At 37.8% G+C, this 27,178-nt stretch overlaps 2 protein-coding genes across 2 annotated transcripts in view; one reads left to right on the forward strand and one right to left on the reverse strand.

Annotated features, from left to right (window-relative positions):
• Window positions 1-3,045: 3,045 nt before the first annotated feature.
• On the reverse strand, window positions 3,046-3,552 carry LOC132359432 (MORF4 family-associated protein 1-like). Its single transcript, XM_059913409.1, has one exon. It carries the CDS (start codon window positions 3,550-3,552, stop codon window positions 3,169-3,171), a length of 384 nt encoding a protein of 127 aa, XP_059769392.1. The 3' UTR covers window positions 3,046-3,168.
• The window catches only part of FRMD5 (FERM domain containing 5), a 409,984-nt gene continuing 386,269 nt past the window's right edge, over window positions 3,464-27,178 (forward strand). Inside the window, exon 1 of the mRNA XM_059913406.1 lies at window positions 3,464-3,626. The gene's annotated coding sequence lies outside the window, so the exon portion shown is untranslated. The remainder of the gene's footprint in view (window positions 3,627-27,178) is intronic.

The raw sequence follows: 27,178 nt of genomic DNA on the forward strand, positions 1-27,178 counted from the left end.
ATCCAGAGAAATAGTGTGACTTGCTCAAAATCATTCTAATGGTTAAAGACCAACCTCGGTTTAGAATCCAAGCTTTCTTCAAGATCTAGTATAAATCTTCTCTCTCTCTCGCTCTGAGATCTTCAAGTTCCAGCTCAGCTCATGTCTTTCTCTTCTGAATTATGCACTAATTGTCCACAAACTGCATCACTTTGGCAATAATCATTTAACCTTACATTGTTACTCTACTCTTTCACATTGGTGTATCTTGCCTGGCCAGTTAGCTATGAACTCCAAAATGCACACATTGTGTCACTTTTATTTTCTCTCTTCTTAGCAGGTAGCACAGTAGATAGTAGACACATAGTAGGAATTCAGTAAATATTTTTACTAATCAATCACTACTTCTCACATACCTTTCCAAAATATAGTGGGTCTTGTTCCTTAACGTTTCACTTCTATTTCCTTTGTAAGTTTTAAAAACCAGACTTAGATTCTCGGTAAGCAATGAAAAGACGGTCATGCCTCTGCACAGTCTGCTGCAATGTATTTTTTTCTGGACTTGGCAGAAAACCCAAGGTTTCTGCCCTATTTTTTTTGTTTGTTTGTTTGTACTGCATTTCATCTAATCGTCTAGCTCTTGGTGGCTTTCTCTGCTAGACATTGTTCTGTAATGACCCAATTAAATATGGCCCCATTTAATGTAGTGGAACTTTATGTGGGGCTAATTTCAAGTGATCATCCTGTAATTTTCCAAACCTTTATTTGTTAATTTTGGTTCCCTGAAACAGTGTACTTGCTGCTGATGCTAGTATGGTACCACAATAAATCCTCTTGCACTGATGTTCAGGCAGAAGACACAGCTGTGAGGAGAGCTAGTCATGTGTCATATAGTGCCCTTTAAGGGATCCTTGTTTATCCATTGTCTGAGCTTTAAGTAGAAGCTAAAAGCTTTTTTTTTAACCTACATAATTTTTCACTGAATATGTTAGTTTCAGCATGTTGTTTGTGTTGTTTTCAGCAGTGCAGTCCCCTGATCTATATCAAGTAAACATGATGATGGATTGAACTCACTTCGCTCTTCCTGTCCAGGTACTATTTTGATTTGTCAGTATCTTGGAGAGGTAGCACATGACATCCCAAGACAGAACAGAAGCCAGTGTTTGCAAAAGAACACATTTTTCAGCAGAGTAGTATAGTAACTTTGAAATACTAATATGTTTTGAAATATGTCTGTGAACACTTTCTTATTAACATTACATCAGTGTACACAATGTTCTTTCTTTTGACATCTGGGCATTATTAGGGTTATTTAAAATCTATATTAAAAATCATTGATATTTTAAAGAATATCTGTTCATTTCCATAGCCAAGTAACTTATGTCAAATGATATGTGATTAGATGACGCCCTGTGTACCCTGTGCTATTTCATGCCTTCGTGCCTTGAACGCACACCCTTCTCATTCTCTTCCCTTGAAAGCACTCCCTTCTCATTCTCTAAGCCTTTTGTGATCCTGTTTGAATGTCTCTTCCCCAACGATTTCTTCCTTGCGTCCTGCTACACCTAACTTACATGATATTACACTTATTATACCTGTATTACAGCTATTAGTTTACATATTTATCATCTTGTTAGACTGTGAGATCCTTAAAGATGAGAATTTTGTCCCATTTATCTTTCCATCATCTAGTGCTGTGTCTCACATATATTATGTTTAATGAATGAATGAAAAAGATTTATTCCCTCTGGATGTAGTTGGCTCATCCTTAGTCACTCTACCACATATAAGGAGAATCCTAAAAGTCTAAATTTTTCTTGTTTTTTTTAAAGAATGGAAATAATTTAATATTTTCTCTTCATAGAAATGAAAAAAATTTAATAGTTTACCTTCATGTTTCTGAAACTAATGCATGCTCAAAACAACAACAAATCAGATAATCAGAAAGGAAAAACAAAAAGTGAAAATTGCCCACAATTCCACCCATCCAAATGTAACCACTACTAACATTTTAGTATAGATCTTTCCTGATTTTTTTTCTGTCTACATACATACACACACAAAATATTAAACAAAATTTTTGTGACCTGCTTTTTCACTTAAAAATACCTTGGAAGCAACTTTCCATGTTAATCAAATTAGCACTACATATTCACTTTTTTTTTTTTTAGGTCTTGTCTTTTTAAGCAAATGAATACTTTTATTAACATGGTAAATTTTTTTTTAAACACACGGTAGAGTTTTGACCTCAAATACTTCTCAGGTCTGCTACTGAAATGAACTTACAGCTAGACAATTTATGAATCTTGAAGATACCTCGTCCCTGTTCAGTTTAGGGTCCAAAACAGACAGCCCTTGCTTTTCTTCCCCAGACCCTCAAGGGCCTTTGCAAATATCTCTTTCATTTTATGTCCAGAATCCCCTGAAATGCATCAGGGTATTACATCGATTGCACAGAATACCAAGATCTATCTTGTCTCCTATTCTAGGTTCCATGTCACATAAAGCTAAGTTAGGTTGTCCAAACAATATGACCAGACAGGTTACATCAGTGTGCCGCATAAAACTTAAAATTTGAACAAAATACATCTCTCCTCCTTTGTTCTCACAGAGAAATTAAAGTCCCCAAATACAATACCATCCTGCAGCCCTTCTTCTGATTCATCAGTCCTAGCCAGATCAGCCCCATTCACATTCCCAGTTGAAGTCTAATCCCTTCTTCAGCTTCTTTAGCAATCGCTTCATGGAGTCGTCTTCTAGAAATAATGCAGCTCCTTCAGCACCTTCAGAGCTGGAGAACTCCACCTTTGAGTCTTATCTGTTACACACAGACTCAAAGTTCCAGGGAGCTATCAGGTCACACAAGAAGAGCAAAGCACCTCAAAAACTTAGGAATAACGAAAGCCCAGGAACAAATGTGACTGCTGCAAGAGCTTACAATCTAGGCCCTAAGTCTTGTGAGAGCATTTTCCAAATAAAAGTTACCTCCCCAAAGAAAAACATTTAACAGTCAAAACTCACATTGAGGTCATTAACCACAGACCATAGAAACGTGGTGTAAGTGAGGACAGAGCGTAGACAGAGAAAAAAAGAGAAAACAAAAGGCTCTCTGGTTTCAGCTTCTCCAGGGTGTCAGCCAATCTCCATTAGTTGACCAGAATCCATTGGCTGTAAACCGCTGACCCTCCTTCAGGATGACTCACTCTTCTCTATCCCCCAGAGCAGCTCCAGCAGCATCTCTGCTATCTTCGCGATCTCCTTGGCCTTCTCCTCCACCTTCTTGCACCATTTGGTCCCTCTGCCCTCGACTCCATTGTCCACATTCTGCAGATGGTTGAGCGCGCTCTCCTCTGAGGCCTCCACCTGCGTCTTGATCTGGACGAGCATACTGTCCATCTCCCACAGCTTGCTCCCGTTCTGCAGGTAGGCTCTCCCATGCTCGCAGGTGAGCGCTGCAATGTCCTCGCGCATCTCGTTGATGACCGGGAGCAGGAACTGCTCAAAGTCCTCCTCGGGCTCCATCACCTCCACCTCCTCCGGCTCTGCCAGCTCCGCGATGTCCAAGGACCGCATCTTCCCCCGCCGTTCCGGAACTGCAGGATGCAAGTCGGGCGCAAAGAAGCAGAGGACCTACATATTCACTTTTGGTAAATGCATAGAAAGATATATTTTATTTTCTTTAACCAATCCCTATAGATGGACACCAAGTTTTTTAGGTAGATTCTTATGGTTGCATGGAACAAATACCACTCTTCCAAGACATTTTAAAAATATAAATAAGAACCTTTTCTCAAGGAAAAGGAGGGTGTATTATAAGGATGTATATAGATTGGAAGTAGAACCAGAAGTTCATCTATCAGGAATAGGGCTCTAGGAACCACCTTCTCTTTCTGGTGCCTCTATCTTTCTTTTCCCCATAATTCCCTAATAGTCCCTTCTTCCTCAGAGTGTTTGCTTCCTCTAAACTTCCACTGGCACGTAGTTATGGCTTGGCTCACTCCAGACTCTTAATGTATGCCATTTCTTCAGCTTCTGTTCCTGCTTCTCAATCTGTAGAAGTTCAAATATTTTCATCCCACACCCAAAGGATGGTCTTGTACACTCACTCCACTTTGGATCCCCTGGTGTAGAGACTAGAAAAAGAAGTGTCAAGAGATGAAGATGAAGAGATAAGTGAGGGCCAGATTATGGAGAAGTTCATATTAAGGCATCTGGATTTTTACCTAAGAGTAATAAGAAGCCATGAAAAAGTTTTAAGAGAGAATGATGCAATCAGATTTATGATTTAGAAGGACTTTTCCAGCCAAGTGTGATTGTGCCTCAAGTATATAGACGGTATATAGAGGGCCAGTTAGGAGACTGTTGCAATAATTCAGGTGAGAAATGATAGAGTCAGGGAAACAGTTTTTAATTTCGGCAACTGGATCACTCCTGGGCCATTCACTGAAATAGGGAACCCTGGAGAAATGGTCAGAAGTTTCTTTGTAAATTAACTTATAGCCATTTTTATAGCTGCAGAAATTTTTTCAGCTGTAGAGAAAAACTGCACATCGCTTCACTACCTCCTTGAAGATCTCCACCTGACAACCTCAGATCTTTCTATTTTCTCAAATCTATGCAAGAGCTGTATGGGGATGTAGTTGTCTTCAGTTTTAAGCTGTGAATCTCACTTTCACTCCTCTGGCTTTATCCTCTATCATAATGAAATCAATTTTCTTGACTGAATACCATGTCATACCTTTCACCTCTTCCTGCCAGTGTGTAAGAGATACATAAGAAAAAGTACTAAAATTTTCTTCTGATAATGAACTCATAAAGTGTGGTCATCCCTGTGCCCCCTTATTTCTTCTTCTTCTTCTTTTTTTTTCACTCTCTGGGAGGCTGTTTTGGAGGAAACATCTGTCCAGGCTGTTCTTCACTTCTAGGAAATATTAGGGATGGCTGACTGAGGCTTTGAGAAATGAATTCCACAGGAAAAGGAAACAAGGTTTCTGGTTTAGTCAGCTAGCTTAGTTAACAAGACAAAAAGCTCCCTTAGTCCAGGAGGGGAATAGTAGGTAGCACCTGGAAAGTTTCATTATTCCTGGTGCTCCTCACATCTGCCTTTTATTCCCCAAGCAGGACCTATACGAGCAAGACTGATGGCCGGTTCTCCATCATGCTTGCAGCAGGAGACCTCTCTCCACTGCCTTTCTTCCTTTTCCTCTTCCACTGAGGGGTAATTTTTGAATGGGAGCAAATTAAGTCTAAGAATTTACTAACTTGAAACACTGCTTGTTAGAATAAATGTTTTATTGCTTCTCTGCCCTTGGGGTAAGATCAAGAGTAGAATATAAGTCTTAGCTATAGTATTATTTACATATAACTTTGGCTAAAGTAGCAAGACCTGACCCATCTCACCTAAATCCATTGAATTATTCCTTCAAATCGTTATCCAAGGATTAACAAGTATTTACCTCTTGCTTAGAACTTCTTTAAAGATTGTTTATATGTCCTAGATTAGAGTTTTCTTAATGGATACATAGAAACACCAATTCCATGGGAATGCTCAAAAAGTAGTTGGGGTTGGGGAGCATGGGTCCATGGGGCAAATCATTTTGGTAAGCACTTCATTCTCAACCTTCCTCTTGAAGATTCACAAATTACATCAAGATATTAAAGTCCTGAGAAGTTTTATAGTAAAGAAACCTATTAACTTTTTAAACAGTTTCATTGAGATACAATTTACTTACCATAAAGTTCACCCATTTAAAATGTATAATTCAATGATTTTGGTGTATTTTCAGAGTTTTGCAACCATCACCACTAATTTCAGATCATTTTCATTATCTCAAAAGAAACGCATAAGATGTCACTCCCCATCCTCCTGCCCCACAAGGTCTAGGGTTATTTTCTTTTTCTACAGGTTTGCCTTTTCTGGGCATTTCATATAGAGGGACTCATACAGTATGTGGTCCTTTGTGACTGTCTTCTTTCACTTAGCCTAAGGTTCACTTAGCTGTCTTCTTTTTTTTAATTTTTTTGGCTGTGTTGGGTCTTCGTTGCTGCATGTGGGCTTTATCTAGTTGCAGCGAGTGGGGGCTACACACTGTTGTGGTGTGCGGGCTTCTCATTGCGGTGGCTTCTCTTGTTGCAGAACATGGGCTCTAGGCGCGCGGGCTTCGGTAGTTGCGATGTGTGGGCTCAGTAGTTGTGGCTTGCGGACTCTAGAGCGCAGACTCAGTAGTTGTGGTGCATGGGCTTAGTTTGTCCGCGACATGTGGGATCTTCCCAGACCAGGGCTCAAACCTGTGTCCCCTGCATTGGCAGGCGGATTCTTAACCACTGTGCCACCTGGGAAGTCCTAGCTGTCTTCTTTCTTAGCTGTCTTCTTAACATAAGGTTTGAGGTTCATACATGTTTGTAGCCTGCATCAGTACTTCATTATTTTTTATTTATTATTTACAAATAATGCTGCTATAAACATTCATGTACAAGGAAACCTATTAACTTTGCATGTGTTGAATAACAAGATGAGACTGTAGCCATATGCCTGTGAGTATTTAGACATCATAAACTGTCATTTGATGAGCTAAGCTGTCACTGGGAAAATATTGTATTAGCTTAGGCTTAGGTTGTTCTTCTTCCACAAAATAATGTATATAAATTATATCAAAGGGAAGGAAAGAATATATCAGATGAACTATAATGTTACAAAAATGTTTGCATGCTTACCACTTTATAATATTTCTAGTAGAGAAGAGAGGAAACCTATCTTTTAGTGCTCCAAATGAGAAGGAAGAAGTAGTGGTTGGATGTCTTCACTGTCAATCTTGATTAAAAGAGAAGAAGGCAGGTCACCCGGGAGGCTGCAGTAACCAGGTCATGTCTTAAGGAAAACGTGGGGTCAATCTCTAGCTCTGCTTTCCAGGAGAAAGATCACCAGGAGCAGGTGGCTAAAAAAACCAGTGTGGGTAATATCCAGTTATTACTTAATGCTCTCTTGAGTAAAAAAAAAAAAATCAGGGAGCTATGTTTAAAAATCATTTAAACTGATGCCTGCCTCTTCGAGAACTGACATTTTCACTTACTGAACCTACTAATTAATTTGGGTCTTGGTTTAAAAATCCTCCTCTTTTTTTTGCCATATCAATCGCCAACTTCCTTGGAATTAATGTCCCATGGAGCATACCTTAGGAAATGCTGCTCTAGTTACCTCTGTTTTTAACATCATTCCATGAGCTAATCACTTCTCTTTGGGTCAAAAGCTGTGATCTTTTCCCAACAACAATCATTTGAGTCTTCATAAAACATCAAATACAGAACCTAACAACCTGGCCATTTCCCTATATTTGTGTCCTAGGACAGTTCAGTTAATTTCTAATGTATACCTACCTAGGGTCAAAATGATTTATGCTCTTTAAATGAGTAGTCAAAGTCCTGAAATTTAAAAACTGATCTAACAGATCACTCTTAAAGGAAATGTGGATGAACTGAACTGACAGTGTACACAGTGGCCAAAGTAGAGCTATAAACTCCAGAGGTTAGATTACTTTAAATCATATCTTTTCTAAAAGAGAACAGGGATATAAATTCTAAAAGCAGGTCATATAATACTATTGAAAGCTGATTATAATGCATATTCTTTTTTTTTATTTTTTTAATTTTTAAAAATTTTTTTATTTTTTAAATTTTTGGCTGTGTTTGGGTCTTCGTTTCTGTGCGTGGGCTTCCTCTAGTTGTGGCAAGCGGGGGCCACTCTTCATCGCGGTGTGCGGGCCTCTCACTATCGCGGCCTCTCTTGTTGCAGAGCACAGGCTCCAGACGCGCAGGCTCAGTAGTTGTGGCTCACGGGCCTAGTTGCTCCGCGGCATGTGGGATCTTCCCAGACTAGGGCTCAAACCTGTGTCCCCTGCATTGGCAGGCAGATTCTCAACCACTGTGCCACCAGGGAAGCCCCCGCATATTCTTTACTATAGCAAATTTACCTTTCTAATTATGTTTCATTTACAACACTGCTAAATTTTTCTAATAAGCCAATTGTTCTCATCTTTTTCGTTGTTGTTGTTCTTCGGCACACGTGAAGGATGATGATCACTGATGTGACAGTCTTCTAGGGTTATCTGCAATTGCCAGACAAGCTGCAATTCTATCCCTTTATTTCCAATTCATGAAAACATATTAGAATGCAATGAGGTTATAAAAGGAACTACTACTTACTTTTTCTGGTAGTGAGCTCAGCTGGGTTTAACCAAGCTAGTAGTCTTCTTTGAAAAAAGATCTCAAACAAGTCAAAATCAGAGCCAGACATATTTCCAGTAAATTAAGGATGAGATGAGATGGGAGTAATCAAGGTGCAATAGAAGCCAGATTTCAAGGAGAGATTGCCTCTTAGAAAGAACTCATCCCAAAGGAAGAAGTCATTAAACACTGCCTTTCTCAGTTTAGACCTCTTGCCTTTTGGACTGACCTTTTAAATATTATACTTGTACCACTGATAAACCTTGTACTACAGGAAGGGTTATTAAATGACCATTACCACAGAATCAGAGAGCAGAACAGTGAGGGCATCACCACGCGGAAATGTTCACAGCTCATCCTTATTTGGTTTCTACACTTTATCTGCCCAAGCCTTGCTGTTTTCCGTTAGGTTTCAAAACTTTCCCAATCTTGCTGCTACCACGCGTCTCCATTGCTGAGAGTGAGAGACATTGAGTCCCATATTGATTCTGAAAGAGCAAGGATTCTTAAAAGTGACCCTAATGACATTTTGGGATAGTTAAGTCTGTGTGTGGGGCTGTCCTGTGCACTGTGGGATGTTTAGCAGTATCCCTAGCCTGTACCTGCTAGATGTCAATAGCATCTCCTCAGTTGTGACAACCAAAAATGTCTCCAGACATTGCCAAATATCCCCTGAGGGGGGGAAGATGTCCCCCAATTTGAGAACCACTGTGATAGAGGCGTGAAATGTCCTTTACCTTTTAATTCGGCTGAGAGAAAGAGAAAATGTAATTAAAATAATATTTTCTAAGGAAACTCTGGGGGAGAAAGCAAAACACAAAAGCATAGCGTTAATAAATAGCTGTGAAGGTTATTCAACATTGATAATGTATATCATGCCACTGAATTGTTCACTTAAAAATGGTTTAAAAGGTGAACTTCATGTTATGCATATTTTACTACAATTTTTTAAAAAAGCATAGCATTGGTCAAGTATAGAGATTTCTGAATCTAATTGAACTAAACTTTAATGACAGATGAGCATTATAGTATAGTTTGTCACGCACCTAGACTGAGGTTCTTTCCCTTGCCTTAGCGTTGTCTGAGGAACTCTATCTGAAAGCCCATTTCTTAGGAAGCAAATATTTTAATATCTGTTTTGTGCCAGGTATCTGAGGCAGATCTCCTAGCATCAGATTAGGACATTAGGCTGCTGATTAGCTTATGGTTCACCATCTGAAAGGACTATTATAATAGAAGGGATCTTGGAGATCATCTTGTTTTACAGGTAAATAAAGTTGAGGTCAAAACAGGTTCAGTGACTTAAGCAGGATCACGGAGCTCCTTGAAGGACATGCTCCTTGGAGGATCAGGACCGAGATATCCTGCTTAGAGTTCAGTATTCATGTTGCCAAATCACTCTAAAGCCTGTCCATAGAGATATAATTTTATCAGAGACTGCCAGTGCCTTTTGTGAATTATAGTCATTTTTATAAAGGGGGAAAGTGTCTAATGGGAAGAAAATGGATGCAGATTAACTGGAGTGAAATCATCTAAATATGTCATTGAGAAGTGACTGAGGAGCAACAGCTTCTGTTCTGAGGAAATAAGATATACTAGTTCTACACAGTGAGATGGATATACATTTGCAGTGTTTTAAAAGATTTTGAAGACTCACTTTCAAAAAACCCTATTTCAACCATGCAGTTTAATTTCTGTTCTCTGGGCTTTCGCAGCAGTGTTTCCTGGCTTTGTTCTCACTGCATCCTGACCTGGAGGTGCCTCCCCCTCTTCAACACCTGCGGACACCTTCTCTTTACTTAAAACACAGATCAAATGTGAAACCTTCCCTGAACTTCAATTTCCCTCCAAGAACGAATTAAACATTTCCCTCTCCATATTTCCATAGCAACTTACATACACAGGCATTTCACCTACAGTTGGTTTTCATATTGCAAACTGGATGTAATTAAATACATAGAGAACATGAATTGCAGTGCCTAGACTGGCTGCAGGTTCTATAACATGATGGTGCTATGGAACTGCTGCTGCTTGTTGCTATAGAAACGTAAGGCTGAATGAATGGCTGGCGGCTCATTTTGTGAACTGGGCTGGAATTTATTTTGCATCTTATTTCACTTGTGTCTCATATCTTTCATTACAATGGGTAATAAAGGTGATAACAGTGTGTATAAGAAGTCCTGGTTAATGATAATATTGTGTAGAGCTAGGAAAATAAAGGCCATGACTTATGCAAAAGTCAAGGGTAATAAATTCTTTGAAAAGATATGCAATGTCATTAGAGCTGCTGGATTTCATATCATTAGAGTAAATGTTAATAAGATTTTAAAAATTATCTTTCTGGAACATAAGTGCTTGGAAAATTTCAGGGCCAAAGATGATAACAGAAATGGAAAAGCTTCAGTGTGTGAAGTTAAAGGGCCATGAGAAAGGTTCAGGCTTGTTTTTGTCTGTTTTGATCAACCAATCTGTTATTTTTAGGCCACAATAACAAAAACATCTCCATTGCTGAAAATACTGAAGAAAAATAACTTTATTATTTTTCTTTGTTATATCTCAATTCTTCCCATTGAGACAATCACTTAAAATTTTTTATTGAAATATAGTTGATGTACAGTATTATATAAGTTACAGGTGTACAATATAGTGATTCATAATTTTTAAAGGTTTTACTCCATTTATAGTTATTATAAAATATTGGCTATATTCCCCATATGGTACAATACATCCTTGTAGCTTATTTTATACATAATAGTTTGTACCTCTTAATCCCCTACCCCTATATAGCCCCTTCTCCCTTCCCTCTCCCCACTGGTAACCACTAGTTTGTCCGCTATATCTGTGAGTCTGCTTCTTTTTTGTTATATTCACTAGTTTGTTGTATTTTTTAGATACCACATAGAAGTGGTATCATACAGTATTTGTCTTTCTCTGTCTGACTTATTTCACTTAGCATAATACCCTCCAAGTCCATCCATGTTGCTGCAAATGGCAAAATTTCATTCTTTTCTATGGCTGAGTTGTATTCCATTGTGTGTGTGTGTGTGTATATACATACGTATATATACCATATCTTCTTTGTCCATTCATCTGTTGATGGACACTTAGATTGCTTCCCTATCTTGGCAATTGTAAACAATGCTGCTATGAACACTGGGGTACATGTATCTTTTCAACTTAGTGTTTTTCAGTTACATACCCAGGAGTGGAGACAATCACTTTTATAATGCACTTTTTAGATAATATAACATTTAGTAGGAACCCAACTAATGCAAATAGCAGAATGGTATCTATATTTGCTGCTCATTTAATCCTACCTTGTAATACTTTATGTATCTCTCATCCTTATAAGATTATAAGCTTCTTAAGGGCAGGAATCATGACATGCATCTTTGTATGCCATTCTTCCCTTGGCTTCAGAAAAGGAGCACCAAACCTAACATATAAGTGGTCAATACTTTTCTCCCCTCTGTGGAATATAATGGGGATTAAAAAGATCCTGCTTTTTTTTAAAACCTTTTTTGTTGTGAAACAGAACTCTCATTTAGCAAAGTGCACAATACAAAAATGAATAGCTCAGCAAATTATCCCAAAATAAACACCCATGTAACCACTGCCCAGCTCAAGAAAAAGAACATCACCAGCAACTCTCTCTCAATTACTATCTCCTTTGTTCTCCCAAAGGTAACCATTTTCTTGACTTCTCTAAGCATGTGCTCTAAAACACTGTTGTTCAGTCTTGCCTGTTTTTTTCAAACTTTCTACAAATGGAATAACACATTATGTATTCTTTGGTATCTAGTTTCTTTTACTCATCCTTATGTTTGTGAGATTTATCCTTAACGTAGGTATAGTCTGTTTGTTTTCATTTGCTGTACATCATTCCATTGTACAAATATATCACATTACATTTTTATCCATTCCACTGCTGATGTCATATTTGGGTTGTTTCCAGTTTGGAGAGGTTACAAATAATACTTGCATGAACATTTATGTACATGTCTCTTTGGTATATATGTGCACACATTTCTATTGGGTATCAGAGTGTTGAATTGCTGGGTCATGGGATATGTCCTTAACTTTAGTAAAGTCAAATTGTGGTTGTATCACTTCTGCTAACAGAGTATGAGAGTTCTTAGAGCTTCACCTCCTTGCCAACAGTTGTTACGGTCAGTCTATTTAAGTTTAGCTATTCTAGTGAATATGTAGTATTATCCAATTGCAGTTTTAATTTGCATTTCCCTGATTACTAATGAGGTTGGGCAAATTTAATATGTTTATTGGCTATTTGATATCCTCTTTTGTGAAATGCCTGCTCAAATCTCCTGCATACTTTTCAACTGGATTGTTTACCATTTTCTTATTGATTTCTAGTAGTCCTTTATGTACTCTGGATATAAGCCCTCTGTCAGTTATATACATTGTAAAGTTCTTTTTCTTTTTGCTGATTGTTTTTTCATTCTCTTAATAATGTCTTTTGATGAACAGAAGTTCTTAATTTTAATTTGAGTCAAATTTATCAACTTTTAAATTTATGTGTCTTGTTTTTGGTGTTTCCTTACACCAAAATCACGAAAATCAAACTTCTTTTGATGAACAGAAGTTCTTAATTTTAATTTGAGTCAAATTTATCAACTTTTAAATTTATGTGTCTTGTTTTTGGTGTTTCCTTACACCAAAATCATGAAAATGTGCTGTATTATTCTCTAGAAACATTTTTTGACTTTTAAATTTAGATCTACAATCCACCTTGAATTAATTTTTATGTATGGTATGAGTTAAAGGTTAAGTTTCTTTTTTTCTCCCCAAGATTCAAGCATCATTTATTGAAAAGACTGTTCTTTCTGCACTGCTCTGCAGTAGCACCTTTGTTAAAATCCAATGTTGATCAATGCATGAGCTCTATATTCTCTTCTATTTGTCTATCCTCGCACCAACACCACACTGTCTTAATTCCTCAAGTTTTATACTGTGTCTTTATATCCAGGAGATTAAATTCTCTTTTCTGGTTCTTCACAAGGGCCTTGGCTGTTTTTGCTACTTTTGCCGTTCTATATAACTTTTAGAATCAGTGTGTCAAGTGGCGCTTTCATTTCTCTCATAAGGCTGACTTTCAGCTAAGTTTCTCTGGGATGATGTTTAGTTAGAGCTTTACTGGCACTAGCACTTTGAAAGGATATGATATAGTGGAACAAACATGGGCTGTGGAGTCTGACCTGAGCTGGAGTTTATCCCTGCCACTCTCTCTTAGTTGGGCCATTAGAGGGTTTGGGCTAGTTTTTGTCTGTCTTGATCAACCATCTGTTATTTGTAGTCCACAGTAACAAAAACATCTTTATTACTAAAATTACTATTAAAATTCAACGCTGCACAGGTTTGTTGACATCAGGATAAATATTTCTCAGCCCAGCTCAGGAATGTGTCAAAGCTGTCACAACAATGCTTCAGACATCATATCAGTCAACTCTGAGCATCATTATTCATGTATCATAACTGTAGCTTGCACGTCGACTTTTTAAACATTTGTAGTTGCTTATAAACCAATTAAAATTTTTTTCATATTATCTTTTTAAAAAAATTTTTTTTCTGCCTTTATTTCTTTATTTTTTATTTTTAAATTTATTCATTTATGGCTGTGTTGGGTCTTCATTTCTGTGCGAGGGCTTTCTCTAGTTGTGGCAAGTGGGGGCCACTCTTCATCGCGGTGCGCGGGCCTTTCACTGTCGTGGCCTCTCTTGTTGCGGAGCACAGGCTCCAGACGCGCAGGCTCAGTAGTTGTGGCCCACGGGCCTAGTTGCTCTGCGGCATGTGGGATCCTCCCAGACCAGGGCTCGAACCCGTGTCTCCTGCATTAGCAGGCAGACCCTCAACCACTGCACCACCAGGGAAGCCTTCATATTATCTTTTTAGCATACTCCCAGGACATACATTTTGACTCACAAGACATATATATCATACATTGAAATTATAAAGTTATGATGAATACCCATGAATCTAACATCTGATATCCAAACTATGTACTCCTCCTCTATTATGTTAACTGGCTGCTTACTCAAGCATCTTTGAGAACTTGGCCTCTCTAATTTCTATTATTAGTTTATTTATTTATTTGTTTATTTTAAATGAAGACTTCCTTTTTATTTTATTTCTATTTTTCTGGCTGCACTGCGTGGTACGCAGGATCTCAGTTCCCCCACCAGGGATGGAACCCTCGCCCCCTGCAGTGGAAGCGCGGAGTCTTAACCACTGGACCGCCAGGGAAGTCTCTATTATTAGTTTAATATTCACTTAAAATATTCTCAAACTTAGTGTAGACAGCTGCATCCAGCTTCAATATGTGGTTATTTTTCAGTTCATTAATGCTATGAAATCTGTGAACATATTTATTTAGAAAAATTGGCAGGCAGGCAGTTTTGTCTCCAATTCTATCTACACCTCTAAGTGTCTGTGTGTAACTGTGGCTGCATATGGCCTCTTACACACATTCAGAAATGAATCCCAGTCTCCCCCCTTTCTCTGTATCTCTCTCTCTTTCTCTTTCTCACACACGTATGTATTCAGACACATACAAAGAAAAGGATCTAGAAAAAACAAGATAAAAACAACTCTTATCTGATCCAGCTACCATCTGCCCTTTCTATCTATCACTGAAAAATTGGGTAAAATGTTCAGTCTTGTACTCGTTTCCCTCTTTTAGTCCCTATTCTCTTATTCATGCTGGGTGGGAGACAAAGTGGGTGTGCAAAAAGGCAGCCTGTTATTTCCCACTGCATGATTTCCCTTTTCAGTCATGCCATGCTGCTGTCAGCTGACAGAAACCGTCAAGAGACTCTCTTTTATGGTTATGCAGGGAACTCTGAACATTTTGTGGGAGGTGTCTCATAGGAGAAAAGTGGAGAGGCTGTCAGCCCCTGCTATTATTGCCATCCTGTCGCCAGGTGGCAAAGGTAAACGTGTTCTGTCAAATAGCCCAAAAGCTTATCAGAGAGGAAAAGACGGATGTGTTTATAGCATCTGAGCTTATACAACATGCTCAATTAATTCATGGGATGTTTTATTTTTGAATTTGGCTCTTCAGTTTCAGGAACACATGTCTTTACGATTGTAATCTTTTGCTTCCCCCTTACCTTGATATATGCATATGTATCTGTGTGTGTATGTGTATATGTAATATACATCTACACATGCATCTATATAGCATAGTTCAGTTCAGTAGGCATTTATTAAGTACTTACTATGTGCCAGGCATCAAGGATGCAGGATGAATAAAATATGGTCCCTGTTCTCAAGGAGCTTATGATCTAATAGTATTTGTCTTTCTGAAGGGAAGATTTCATACGTAGTGATTGTGTTTGTTAAGTTATACCACACAGAGTATTAAAACTTAATAGGACTTTCCTTCAGCCATAGGAAGCAGAAGAGAACTAATTTGTGTATTATTTACATACAGCTTTTACTTTTTAAATTAAATACAAAATAATTTTAGGCTTACAGAAGAGTTGCAAAGATAGCACAAATCTATATTCCTTACACCCTTCCTATACACCTATATAAGAATTCCTATATACCCTTTTCCTAGGTTCCTCTAATGTTAGCATGTAGCCATGGTACATTTATCAAAACTGGGAAATTAACATTGGTACATACTATTAACTAAACATAGACTTAATCTGGATATCAGCAGTTTTTCACTAATACCCTTTTTCTGTTCCAGGATCTGACCTAGGCTCCTACATTGCATTTAGCTGTCATGTCTCTTTTAGTCTCCTCTAATGTCTGATAGTTCTTTAGTCCTTCCTTGTCTTTCATGACCTTGACACTTTTAAGTATTACAGATCAAGAAATTTGTAAACTGTCCCTCAATTTAGGTTTTTCTGATGTTTTCTCATTATTAGATTGAGGTTATAAATTTTTGAGAAAAATTTCACAGAGACAATGTCCTCAGCACATCCTTTATCAGGGGTACATGATATTGACATGTCTAATTACTGGTGATATTAACCTTGATCATTCGGTTAAGGTGCTGTCTGCCAGGTTTCTCCACTGCAATGTTACTATTTTTTTCTCATTGTAATTGAGAATTGGAATTTTGTCTTTGTAATATTCCACAAATATTTAAGAGTAGTTTTAAATTTACAGGAAGATTGCAAAGATAGTACATAGGGTTCCCATATACCCATTTCCCCCTATTGTTAACATCTTACATATACATTTGTCACAGCTATTGAGCCAACATTGATACATTACTATTGACTGAACTCCATACTTTATTTGGATTTTACTGTTTCACTCAATGATTTTAACATTTGATTGATCTTGCCTGTAGCAATTGCTACTGTGGTGTTCTAATGGTGACTTTCTATTTGCCTCATTTTTTCTACATCATTAATTGGAATTCTTCTGTGAGGAAGAATTGTTCCTTCTCCCCCATTTATTTGTTTATTTACTTATTTAATCATTTATTTATATCAGTGTGGACTCATGGATATTTATTCTCTTCTTCAGGTTATAATATAATGCTATTATTATTTATTTTGTTTGATCAAATTCTTCCAGCTCTGGCCACTGGAAGCTCTTTCAGGTCACTTCTGTGTCCTTTTGACATGCTCCTATCTTTTTTCCTTTTTTGTGGGGGAGCCCTTCCTTACTTTCTGGCACTGTGTATGCAATTTTTATGTAAACCTAATAGACACTGTCATTTAGGTGGCTATCTTTTTGTTAAGTACTTATTAATTTCTTCCTTAGTTGACATTTTAACTTTTTTTCTTTCCGTACTCTTATCATTCAAACATTATGAATATCCCAAATTACACTGAAAGGTCAAGGTGTGGAAAATACACTGAGAAGGGAAAGAGGGTGAGATCTATGTGGACAGGGCTTGCTTTCCTATTCCTTCCTTTATTTACGGTCATGGGCAAGTTGCCCAACCTCTCTAAGTCTCAGTTTACTCATCTATAAAATGGTGATGATAGTACTAATATTTACTGTGCAGAGTCATAAAGATTAGATGAGTTAAGTGTCAGGACTTCCCTGGTGGTCCAGTGGGTGAGACTCTGCGCTCCCAATGCAGGGGACCCCGGTTCGATCCCTGGTCGGGGAACTAGATCCCACATGCCACAACGAAGATTCTGGTGCAGCCTAAATAAATAAATAAGTATCTAGATGAGTTGGGTCTTAAGATAAAAAAGTACCTTGTTATTTATAAAGTTTTATATAAAGGTTATAGAGTTATCTCTGTATCATAGCACAAGGGCACTGTATCCTATCCTTTTAATTATTTGGTACTGGTTGTTAAGAAAATGTTTTTATGATTACACAGAGAGGTCCATTCAAGTGAGAATAATGAACAATTGAAATTGTACTAGCCAAAGAAAAAAAAAATGTGCCTGGAACCAGATTAATGTATTTACTCAGATGCAATCTCATTTCTATAACTCTATTCATTCGGAAAACCCGAGGATTATACTAGTAATAAGCATGACCCCTCTGTCTTTCAGACATAAAATGAAGCCTTTGTCCTTATTAAAATAAAACTATGTCAGGATCAAATTATTTTTTTTCCAAAGCCATGCAATATGTTTTCTTAACCAATATAAAACATCATACGGAAGCAATTCAAGTTGTGGAGTCTGGTTGTTTGCTCAGAGCTATCACCCACCTGTTCATCAGTCAGTGAGATTTTTTTAAATTAATTAATTAATTTTTAAATAAATAAATAAAGACTGCATTGGGTCTTCATTGCTGTGCGCGGGCTTTCTCTAGTTGCGGCGAGCGGGGGCTCCTCTTTGTTGCGGTGCGCGGTTTTCTCATTGCAGTGGCTTCCCTTGTTGCGGAGCATGGGCTCTAGGGCACGGGCTCAGTAGTTGTGGCGCACGGGCTTAGTTGTTTCGCGGCATGTGGGATCTTCCCGGACCAGGGCTCGAACCTGCGTCCCCTGCACTGGCAGGCGGATTCTTAACCACTGTGCCACCAGGGATGCCCCTGACTTGACCAAATTCTTGATGGACAGAGAATGACACTGAAGATCAAATAAGTGTTCTATGGTGCAACGTTTGAAAGAAATTCAACATAGAACATTATTAATCCTTTAAACATGTTTATTAGAAGCACACAGTGCCCCCGGATGGTTTAGTAAATCTAAAATAACCCAGTAATATACCGTCTAATCTTTTGTATGTGGTAAACTAAAAATTGGGGCTAATACAGTGATGCTATTGAAAACCTCCAGCTTCTGATTCTAGCCTCACTTTGCGCCCTATTTCCTCTCCCATGAAGTCTTAGGAATGGCATGAGGACAGTGATTTTGAAAGGATCTGCGGCATTATCTAGAAAGCAAAGAACACAGACCAAGAACCCAAACTGGTTTACCACGTAGTAGCCAGAGGGTCTCCTCTTGACTCCAACTCTGGCCTCATATTTCTTGCCTGCATTTTTTTATTATTTTCAGCACAAACACTGAAGGATTTGAACTTCAAACTTCTCAAATTGAACATGATTGCTACATATCTGCCTAAAACAGAAAAGCGGTCGATAGTTCACCCCTTCCTTGATTTTTATGGCTGTGGAAAAACGGAACCAGGCTGCACTATGACATTTCAGCACTAAGTGGAGCCAGACACCCAACTGCCTTAAAACTTACAAATCAGCAAAGAGCACAGCCCCCTTAACCTGAAAACCTTGACTTTGCTGGGGGTTTACAAATGGACAGAACTGGAGTTTTATGGTGAATCATCTGTTTAGTGTATTTGAATGCTCAGGCCTCAGGGGACAGACACCAGGTAAACAATTTGTTTAGCTCATTTCACGTGGATTAAAGAAAATGGATCAAATAAATACCAACTAATCAACTTGTTCGTACCTCATGATTCCCACACCCTCTACCCTTTGTTACAAGCTTCTGCAAGACCGGGGGCTAGCCTTTGGTGGTTCAGATTCTGATCTGCAAGACTAGAATGGGCCCATTTGGGGAAGAGCCCTGGCTAATAGGAAGATTTGTGATAGTGTTTGGGTAATGCTTTTGCAAGTAACTATGTATTTGGCATAGGGACATATTTGTCCAGGGCAAACTATTAGGTTGTGAGAGTGGGAGCCTGTCATGGGGTGATGAGTATCTGTAGGTGACCGATGGAGAATAGAAAGAGTCACAGGCCAATCTCATCTAGAAACTTGGCACAGACTGAGCAACCATTTAATTCTTGAGAGACCCTGAGAACCTAAGTATAAAAGAGATGAGCTTCTTGCAATTATTCTTCTGCTTTCTGCCTTAGTTTCCTTGTCTGTGAAAAGGAATAAGAATGCTTATTCCCACTTCCACTTCTGTTTAAGGATACGGTGAAATGGGGTTACAAGGTTTAAAAATCCCTATTTTTCAGCTTCTGGAGACTAAGCAGACTTTATCTTTTTTTTAAAAAATTTTATTATTATAAGCAGACTTTATCTTATGGGTGAGGAACTTGGTGTGATATGCCACATTAAAGTCAAATGCATGTGGAATCTGGGGGGTGGGATGAACTGCGAGGTTGGGACTGACAAATATACACTACTAAGTATAAAACAGATAACTAATGAGAACCTACTGTGTAGCACAGGGAACTCTACTCAATTCTCTGTGGGACCTAAATGGGAAGGAAATCCGAAAAAGAGGGGATATATGTATATGTATGGCTGATTCTCTTTGCTGTACAGCAGAAACTAGCACAGCATTGTAAAGCAACTATACTTCAATAAAAATTAATTTAAAAAAGTCAAATGCATGTGGAATCTAAAAAATAAAACAAACGAATGAATATAACAAAACAGAAAGAGACTTACAGATACAGAGAACAAATTAGTGGTTATGAGTGGGGGAAAGGGAGAGGGGGCAAGATATGGGTAAGGGATTAAGAGGTACAAACTACTTTGTATAAAATAGTAGTAAATAAGATAAATAAGCTACCAGGATATATTGTACAGCACAGGGAACATAGCCAATATTTTATAAAAACTTTAAATGAAGTATTATCTATAAAAATATTGAATCACTATGTTGTATACTTGGAACTAATATAATATTGTAAATCAACTATACTTCAGTAAAAAATTAAATTAAATTAAAAATTAATAAATAAAGTCAAGTGACTATTGGAAGCCCAGTCCTGAGCTTGTCCTTACGGGATGACTGATGGACTGAATGGACAAATGAAGTGCTACCTGATGCTTTCTAATCCTACTTTCCTTTATTTACACCTTTGTTCAATGAACACTTACAAGTGCCTACTTTATGTCAGGCTTGTGTTTGGCATTGCGAAGCCAGCAATGAAAACCTTATTCTCTTTCCACAAGAGATTGTCATCTATGCGTGGAGACCAATAAAATTGCTAACAGTTGTAGGGGAATGAAGCAGGTGCTATGACAGGGTGGGAACGGGGTTCTGTGGGGATATAGTGTCACTCAGACTGGAGTCAGAGAAAGCCACAAAAAGACTGTGGCATTTGAGTCGAACCTTGCAGAATATAAACAGACAACAAAGTGGAAAAGCTCAGAGGCATGAAACAGCCTACTAGTAGCAATATCTAAGCTACAACTCAAAAGAGACTATAAAGAAGGGCTAGAACGAGTAGTACAGAACAGACTTGCCCTGAAAGGGATCACAAGAACTCACAATGAGATCCTGTTTGTCCATTTACTAATGCATCATTTCCATTTGACTTATTAAAGGAGGAACTTCTGTGGACATCCTCTTCCAACTTACGGTTGGGAGGAGTGGAGTAACTGTCTATGGCCAAGTCCCTAAGGGCAGCAAAGAGAAGTGACCTTGCCAGCACTATTAGCTCAGGCCCTTTCTCTCTCTCCTTTCACTGTCAATCTCCTAAAATGTGTGGTCCATAGTCACTGTCCCTTCCTCCTCCTCTCCCATTCTCTTAGTAACTTCCTGGACTTTGACTTCCATCCCTAAGAGTGCTTTCTATAAGAAAACCAGTGTTATTTTTTTCTGTCAGTTTTATTTAGTTCATATTCTCTCTCTCTCCTTTTTTTTTTTGACCGCGCTGTGCAGCATACAGGATCTTAGTTCCCTGACCAGGGATTAAACCCATGCCCCCTGCATTGGCAGCTCAGAGTCTTAACCACTGGACCACCAGGGAAGTTTCCAGATTTGATGGTTCATCACTCTATTTCCTTTGTCAGCATGCCTTCCCCCTTTTGTCCCCACTTGTGTGTGCCCCTAAAGCAGTGTTCTTGGCCTGGCTTTATATTCATTCTCTTGCTCATTTTTATGCCCTCCTAGTCTTCTATATCTTCCCCTCCCAAATTCTAAGACTTAACTTTAACCTGTGCTTAATTCAAAAGGCATGATAGTATGCAGGTTAAAAGCATGGATTCTGGTGTCAGAATGTCTGAGTTCAAATCCTGGCTCTGCCACTTACTAGCAGTGTCACCTAATTTCCCTATCTGTAAAATGGGGATAATAATAGAACTTAACTTCATTGGATTGGAGGATTAAGTAGGCTCCTGTGATATGCATAGAATAGTGCCTGTTACATAGTAACTACTATATAAGTATTAACTATCATTATTATTATGTTCTAGATCAAGTTTTTAATCTGCTCTTAGTACGTCTCCACTTGCATGCCCCTTGAATCTATTTCTTACTTTCAATTCTACAGCTTCTTTCTTCTCCTTGTAGAGAAGTGGCTAAGAGTACGGTCATTTGAGTCAAACATGGGTTAGTCTACTTCTTACCAACCATATGACCTCCTGTAACATACTTCAACTCTCCAAGCCATCTCCTCATCTGTATCTATATCATAGGATTGCTGTGAGGATTAAATGAGGTAGTATATGTGAATAAGATGATATAAACAAAGTAAACAATTAAGAAATAGTAGTTATTCCATTGTTGTTACCACCAGATCTTCTGCATTTAGCACAAATACTACATCTTCCACAAAGCAGCCTCAGTGCTCCACCCACAGTGCTTACCTCCCGCTTCTGAATGTTTGTAACATTTGTTATCTGTCCCACTTATTTGACAGTTAGCTTATTTCACTGTATATTGTCATTTACCATTTTGTTAATTTGTCTTCTCTTCCTGGTTTAAGTGTAAGCTCTTTGAAGATAGGGACCTTGTCTTACACCTCCTGTAGCTTTAGCATCTAGCCCAGTGTTTGGTAAATAAACTGTGATGGACAATCCGTATTCTCATCAAATTTCAAATGCCAAATTGGAGCTGATTATCCACTCCCCATCGCAGTTCCCCTGACTCTCTTAAGAACCACTTCGATTGAAACTGGGCTGCCGGCAGTGGAAGGGCCGAGTCCTAACCACTGGACTGCCAGTGAGTTACCAAGAACCACCTTTATTTCTAATCTCCTAGTTCAGAAATCTTTGACACCGCTCATGAATTTCTTATGTACAGAATCTTCCTGAGTTCCATTAATTCTGCATGTGCCTGGCTCAGTGCCTAACACATAGTACTTGCTCAGTAAATGTTGAATGATGATTGAATAAAAATTACTAGATTTTAATTTTATATGTTTTAGATTTGCCTCTTTTCTTTATCTCTAATGATACCACCCTAGTCCAGACCCTCACTGACTCTGTCCAGAATATTGAAATAGCTTTCTATCTGGCTCTCTAATTTTCTTCTTTGATTTTAATATAGTTTACCTGTTACTGCTATACAAATATTCCTAAAATACCATTTCTATGCACAAATATTACCTCATTTAATTCTCACAACAACCCTATGAAGATGGTTTCTCTACTGTTTGTGGAATCAGCTTATCCTCTGAGGCTAGTTTTCAAGGTCTTCCGCAGTTTGGTCTCACTCTACTTATACCAGTATTTTCTCTCACCAATACCCCTCACAAACTCCATGCTCCATCCCAAGCTGATAGCACTAGTTCTACATATTTTCCTTCACACCCCCTCCTGATATCATGCCAAATCCTGCTTTAATCAACATCTCAATCATTAAACACCTTTATCTTTTTTAATTTTTACTTCAAAATTTATCCATCTTTTAAAAAGAAAACAGGATCCCATCACAAAACTTTCTTGGACTGTCGTAACCTTCATTTATTTCTGTCTTCTTCATATAACTCCCTTGTAAACTTACATAACTTCCATATAAAATCTTTATTATCCTATTTACCATATAAGTATTTACTCCAATTTATTACTATATAATTATTTTATGTGTGTTAGTTAGCAGGGTCTGCCTATTTGTATCATACATCTGTTAAGAGAAGAATACATGAGTTATAAGTCTTTGTGTGTTCTTCTGTGTCTACATGAGCTGAGTATATAGTAGAAGCTCAAAAACACTTGATGATTAATACTGTAGAAGCTAATCTGATGAAGTTGGTATTTTGGGAAACACAGCTTTCTCAGATCTTAATCCAAGATAAGATCTGTGATGTTTCCAAATAATTTAATCAAATGTCAAATTATATTGTCTCTAATATTGACTAGAAGGTAAAATGTCATGGTATCATTTATTTTAATAAAAACAAAGTTTGCCATTGATGAAAGCTCTCTCACAGATTTAACCTCTTTTGTATGAATGTGATACCTAAAAAATGTTTCGTAAAAGCGAATGAGAAATTACAGAAACCAAACACCATTTAAAATTTCTGTTTCTAAATGCCAGATCAACAAGTAAACTCAAGGATGTTCATTTCAATCCTTCCAACACTAATACCATGAAGAGCTCATGGCTGCTCTCCCACATAATGCATCCAGGTTCTGGACATGCCAAGACCTTAGAATTTAAAGGAATCTGTTAAGTCCAACCGCAGTGCTAGTTGTGGTTTTTGTTGAATGCTAAGAAGGGCATTCTGCTATGAGAAAGAAAAACAGAGATTATGAAGTGTTTTCCTTTTAAATCCTGGTAGAAATCTGAGGTTCTGTGTCTTGACATAGTGTGCTACACTGTTTTATTCAGTTATGCTTTAGGGAAATAGTGCCTGTATTTGTGTAGGGAAAGGGGGAGCTTTAGATGCTATCCTCTTTCAGGCTATCCTCTATCTCTCCTTGAGTATGTGGAAATTACCTGGACAAGGTTTCCTGTGCTTAAGTAATCCTTATCTCACCTTCATGGTTTTCACCAACTATTTTTCCTTTAAATTGATTATTTTTATTTACGTACATTTACCTTAAAAGAAGAATGTCTCTATATCACTCCTGAAAATAAAAAAACGGTTTCTATTTTCATAAGTAGAATGTAACCATGAAGATAAATGTAACAAAAACAAAACCTTTTCATCAAATTCCAGCTAGACACTTTTGGTCTCTGAGCCCAAGACTTGACTCACTCTTTGTTACAAAGGAAGATTAGTAGATCTTAGAGAGGTGTTAACACATATTGATGGGACTTCCCTGGTGGTCCAGCGGCTAAGACTCTGCATTCCCAATGCAGGGGGCCTGGGTTTGATCCCTGGTCAGGAAACTAGATCCCACATGCGTGCCACAACTAAGAGTTCACATGCCGCAACTAAAGATCCCACGTACTGCAACTAAGACCCAGCGCAGCCAAAATAAATAAATAAATATTAAAAAAAGACATATTGATGTTAAAATGAAATTTTTGTTCATGCCAAAATCAATGTTACTAAAAGAAAAGTGAAAGGAAAATAATTTTCTCATTGCCCAAGTTAGTTATGATGTCATCACTGCATATCATTTAAAATTATCTCCAGCATGCCCCAGCTTGGGATACACTAGACTAGAAGAAAATTTAAATTGAATCACTTTTTTAAAAAACTGAGGGAGAATCCCAAAAAAGAGGTATCCTTATGCCATCAAAGACTGTCATACACTTCTATTTTCAAATCTGTAAACACAATTTTGTTAGTTTTCATTTTTATTCTAGGATCCCTCATTACAAAGGCTAGGGCTAAAAAAAGAAGTCCTTTCAATGTACCTACATCACCTTTTCTGAAAACTCTGATAAAATTCATGGAGGTCATTTACCTACTTAGAAGTTAACAGATATAATCAATATTAAGCTATAAACCAAACCTTGGCTTGTAAGTCCACTACAAGCGGAAGGGAAACAAGTCAGTAGAGGTACGAGAGAGAAACATTTTAGAATTGTAATAGAGCAATTGGGAAAAGACAGGAAGGAGAAAAGAAGTGCATTAGGAAACCTGGGTAGGTCCAAGTAAGTTTTCTATTATTATTATTATTATTTTTTTTAACCCCACAGGAAAGCCATTTTAATTTCAATATTTAACAAAGACTTTCTGAGTTACAAATTGATGCTGACCAAGTAGGAATACAAGTCCATGTTTGTAAAAGTTGGCCCCATCAGTGACTTGTTTTTTTTGTTTTTTTGTTTTTTTTAACATCTTTATTGGAGTATAATTGCTTTACAATGGTGTGTTAGTTTCTGCTTTATAACAAAGTGAATCAGTTATACATATACATATGTTCCCATATCTCTTCCCTCTTGCGTCTCCCTCCCTCCCACCCTCCCTATCCCACCCCTCTAGGTGGTCACAAAGCACTGAGCTGATCTCCCTGTGCTATGCGGCTGCTTCCCACTAGCTATCTATTTTACGTTTGGTAGTGTATATATGTCCATGCCACTCTCTCACTTTGTCACAGCTTACCCTTCCCCCTCCCCATATCCTCAAGTCCATTCTCTAGTAGGTCTGTGTCTTTATTCCCGTCTTACCCCTAGGTTCTTCATGACCTTTTTTTTTTTCTATTATTTTTTAAAAGGAGTTTTCGAAGTAGGATGATCAACTGTCCTAGTTTTCCTGAGACTGGGGGATTTCCTAGGACATATGACTTGTATAATTGGGAAAGTCCTGGCAAACTGAAAGGAGTTGGTCACCCTCTTTCAAAAGCTTCCTTCAAGCATACATAATAAGCAGCACAGAAGTAGATGTTTTCCTCCTGTGGGTGTAGGAGGGTGTATGAGATTATGCGTATAGAGCATCTGATAGACTGCCATTCCCAGAGTCCAGAAATCACTTTGGGAATATTAAGTATCCAGCCTTTTTCCTAAAATTATAATTCAATTTTATTGAATAACGAAAGGGATGTGTCCTCTTCCAACACTTTCCCCCTCTATTTGCTAGCTGTTATCTAAGTGCTAAGTGCCACACACATAGTAATCCTTCTAGGGATTTTGGGGCATTATCTGTATGTGGTGGAAAAGTAACCAAAGGCATTTGAATAGGAAAACTCTCCAGTTCAGCATGGCAGTGTCTTTTCACAAATCATCTACTTGTCTTTTGAACTCTTGACAATTTATGACAATGAAATTAATCACTGAAATGCCTTCTCTGTGCAAGACATTTTGTTAATTTAATTCTAAGATCTTTTTATAAACCACATGTAAAACTGAGTTATACATTTCTACTTTGTTGAAAAATCAAGATTTGAGGTTTTTCCAGATCTGTGCCTTGAAGATATCAATTTTCTATAGGGAAATAATTACCATGAAATTTTAAATTGTACATTTTCCAAGCACGTCTCATTAAAACTCTAAAAGAATTTTCTAGGTGGAAAATACAATACAGTATTAATATTCCACAATTCACTATATAGTAACATCATTTCTTCTTCTTAATGACATTCTTCTCATTCATTTATTGCATTTTAAAAAAAATTAGTGAACACCTTCTTTGGGCCAGACAGTAGTAGGAACTGTGGATACAGGAACAAGACAAAGTCCCTGCCTTTGTGGAGCTCACGTTCTGGTGCCCTTGAGACATTTACAGTGGGAAGAATAGGAGAAAAAAAGTCTCTAAGGCATGAAGCTCTGACTACTTAGGAGAAAAGGATTAGCTAGCCAAACAGATCTTGTCTATTTTTTAGTCTTCAGACCTTGGGGATCAAAGGAAAGGAAATCAGAATAGTTTAGAACAAGAAATGATTCATATTGGAAGAGAATCAGAATAAGAAGAAAATAAAAAGCTAGACTCGCTACCCTTTCTGTCTTCCTTGGAGTAGAGTTCCACAAAAAGCAATCTTTTGATATGGACAT

This window comes from Balaenoptera ricei, chromosome 2 (assembly GCF_028023285.1).
Source record: "Balaenoptera ricei isolate mBalRic1 chromosome 2, mBalRic1.hap2, whole genome shotgun sequence".
NCBI classification, from domain to species: Eukaryota; Metazoa; Chordata; class Mammalia; order Artiodactyla; family Balaenopteridae; genus Balaenoptera; species Balaenoptera ricei.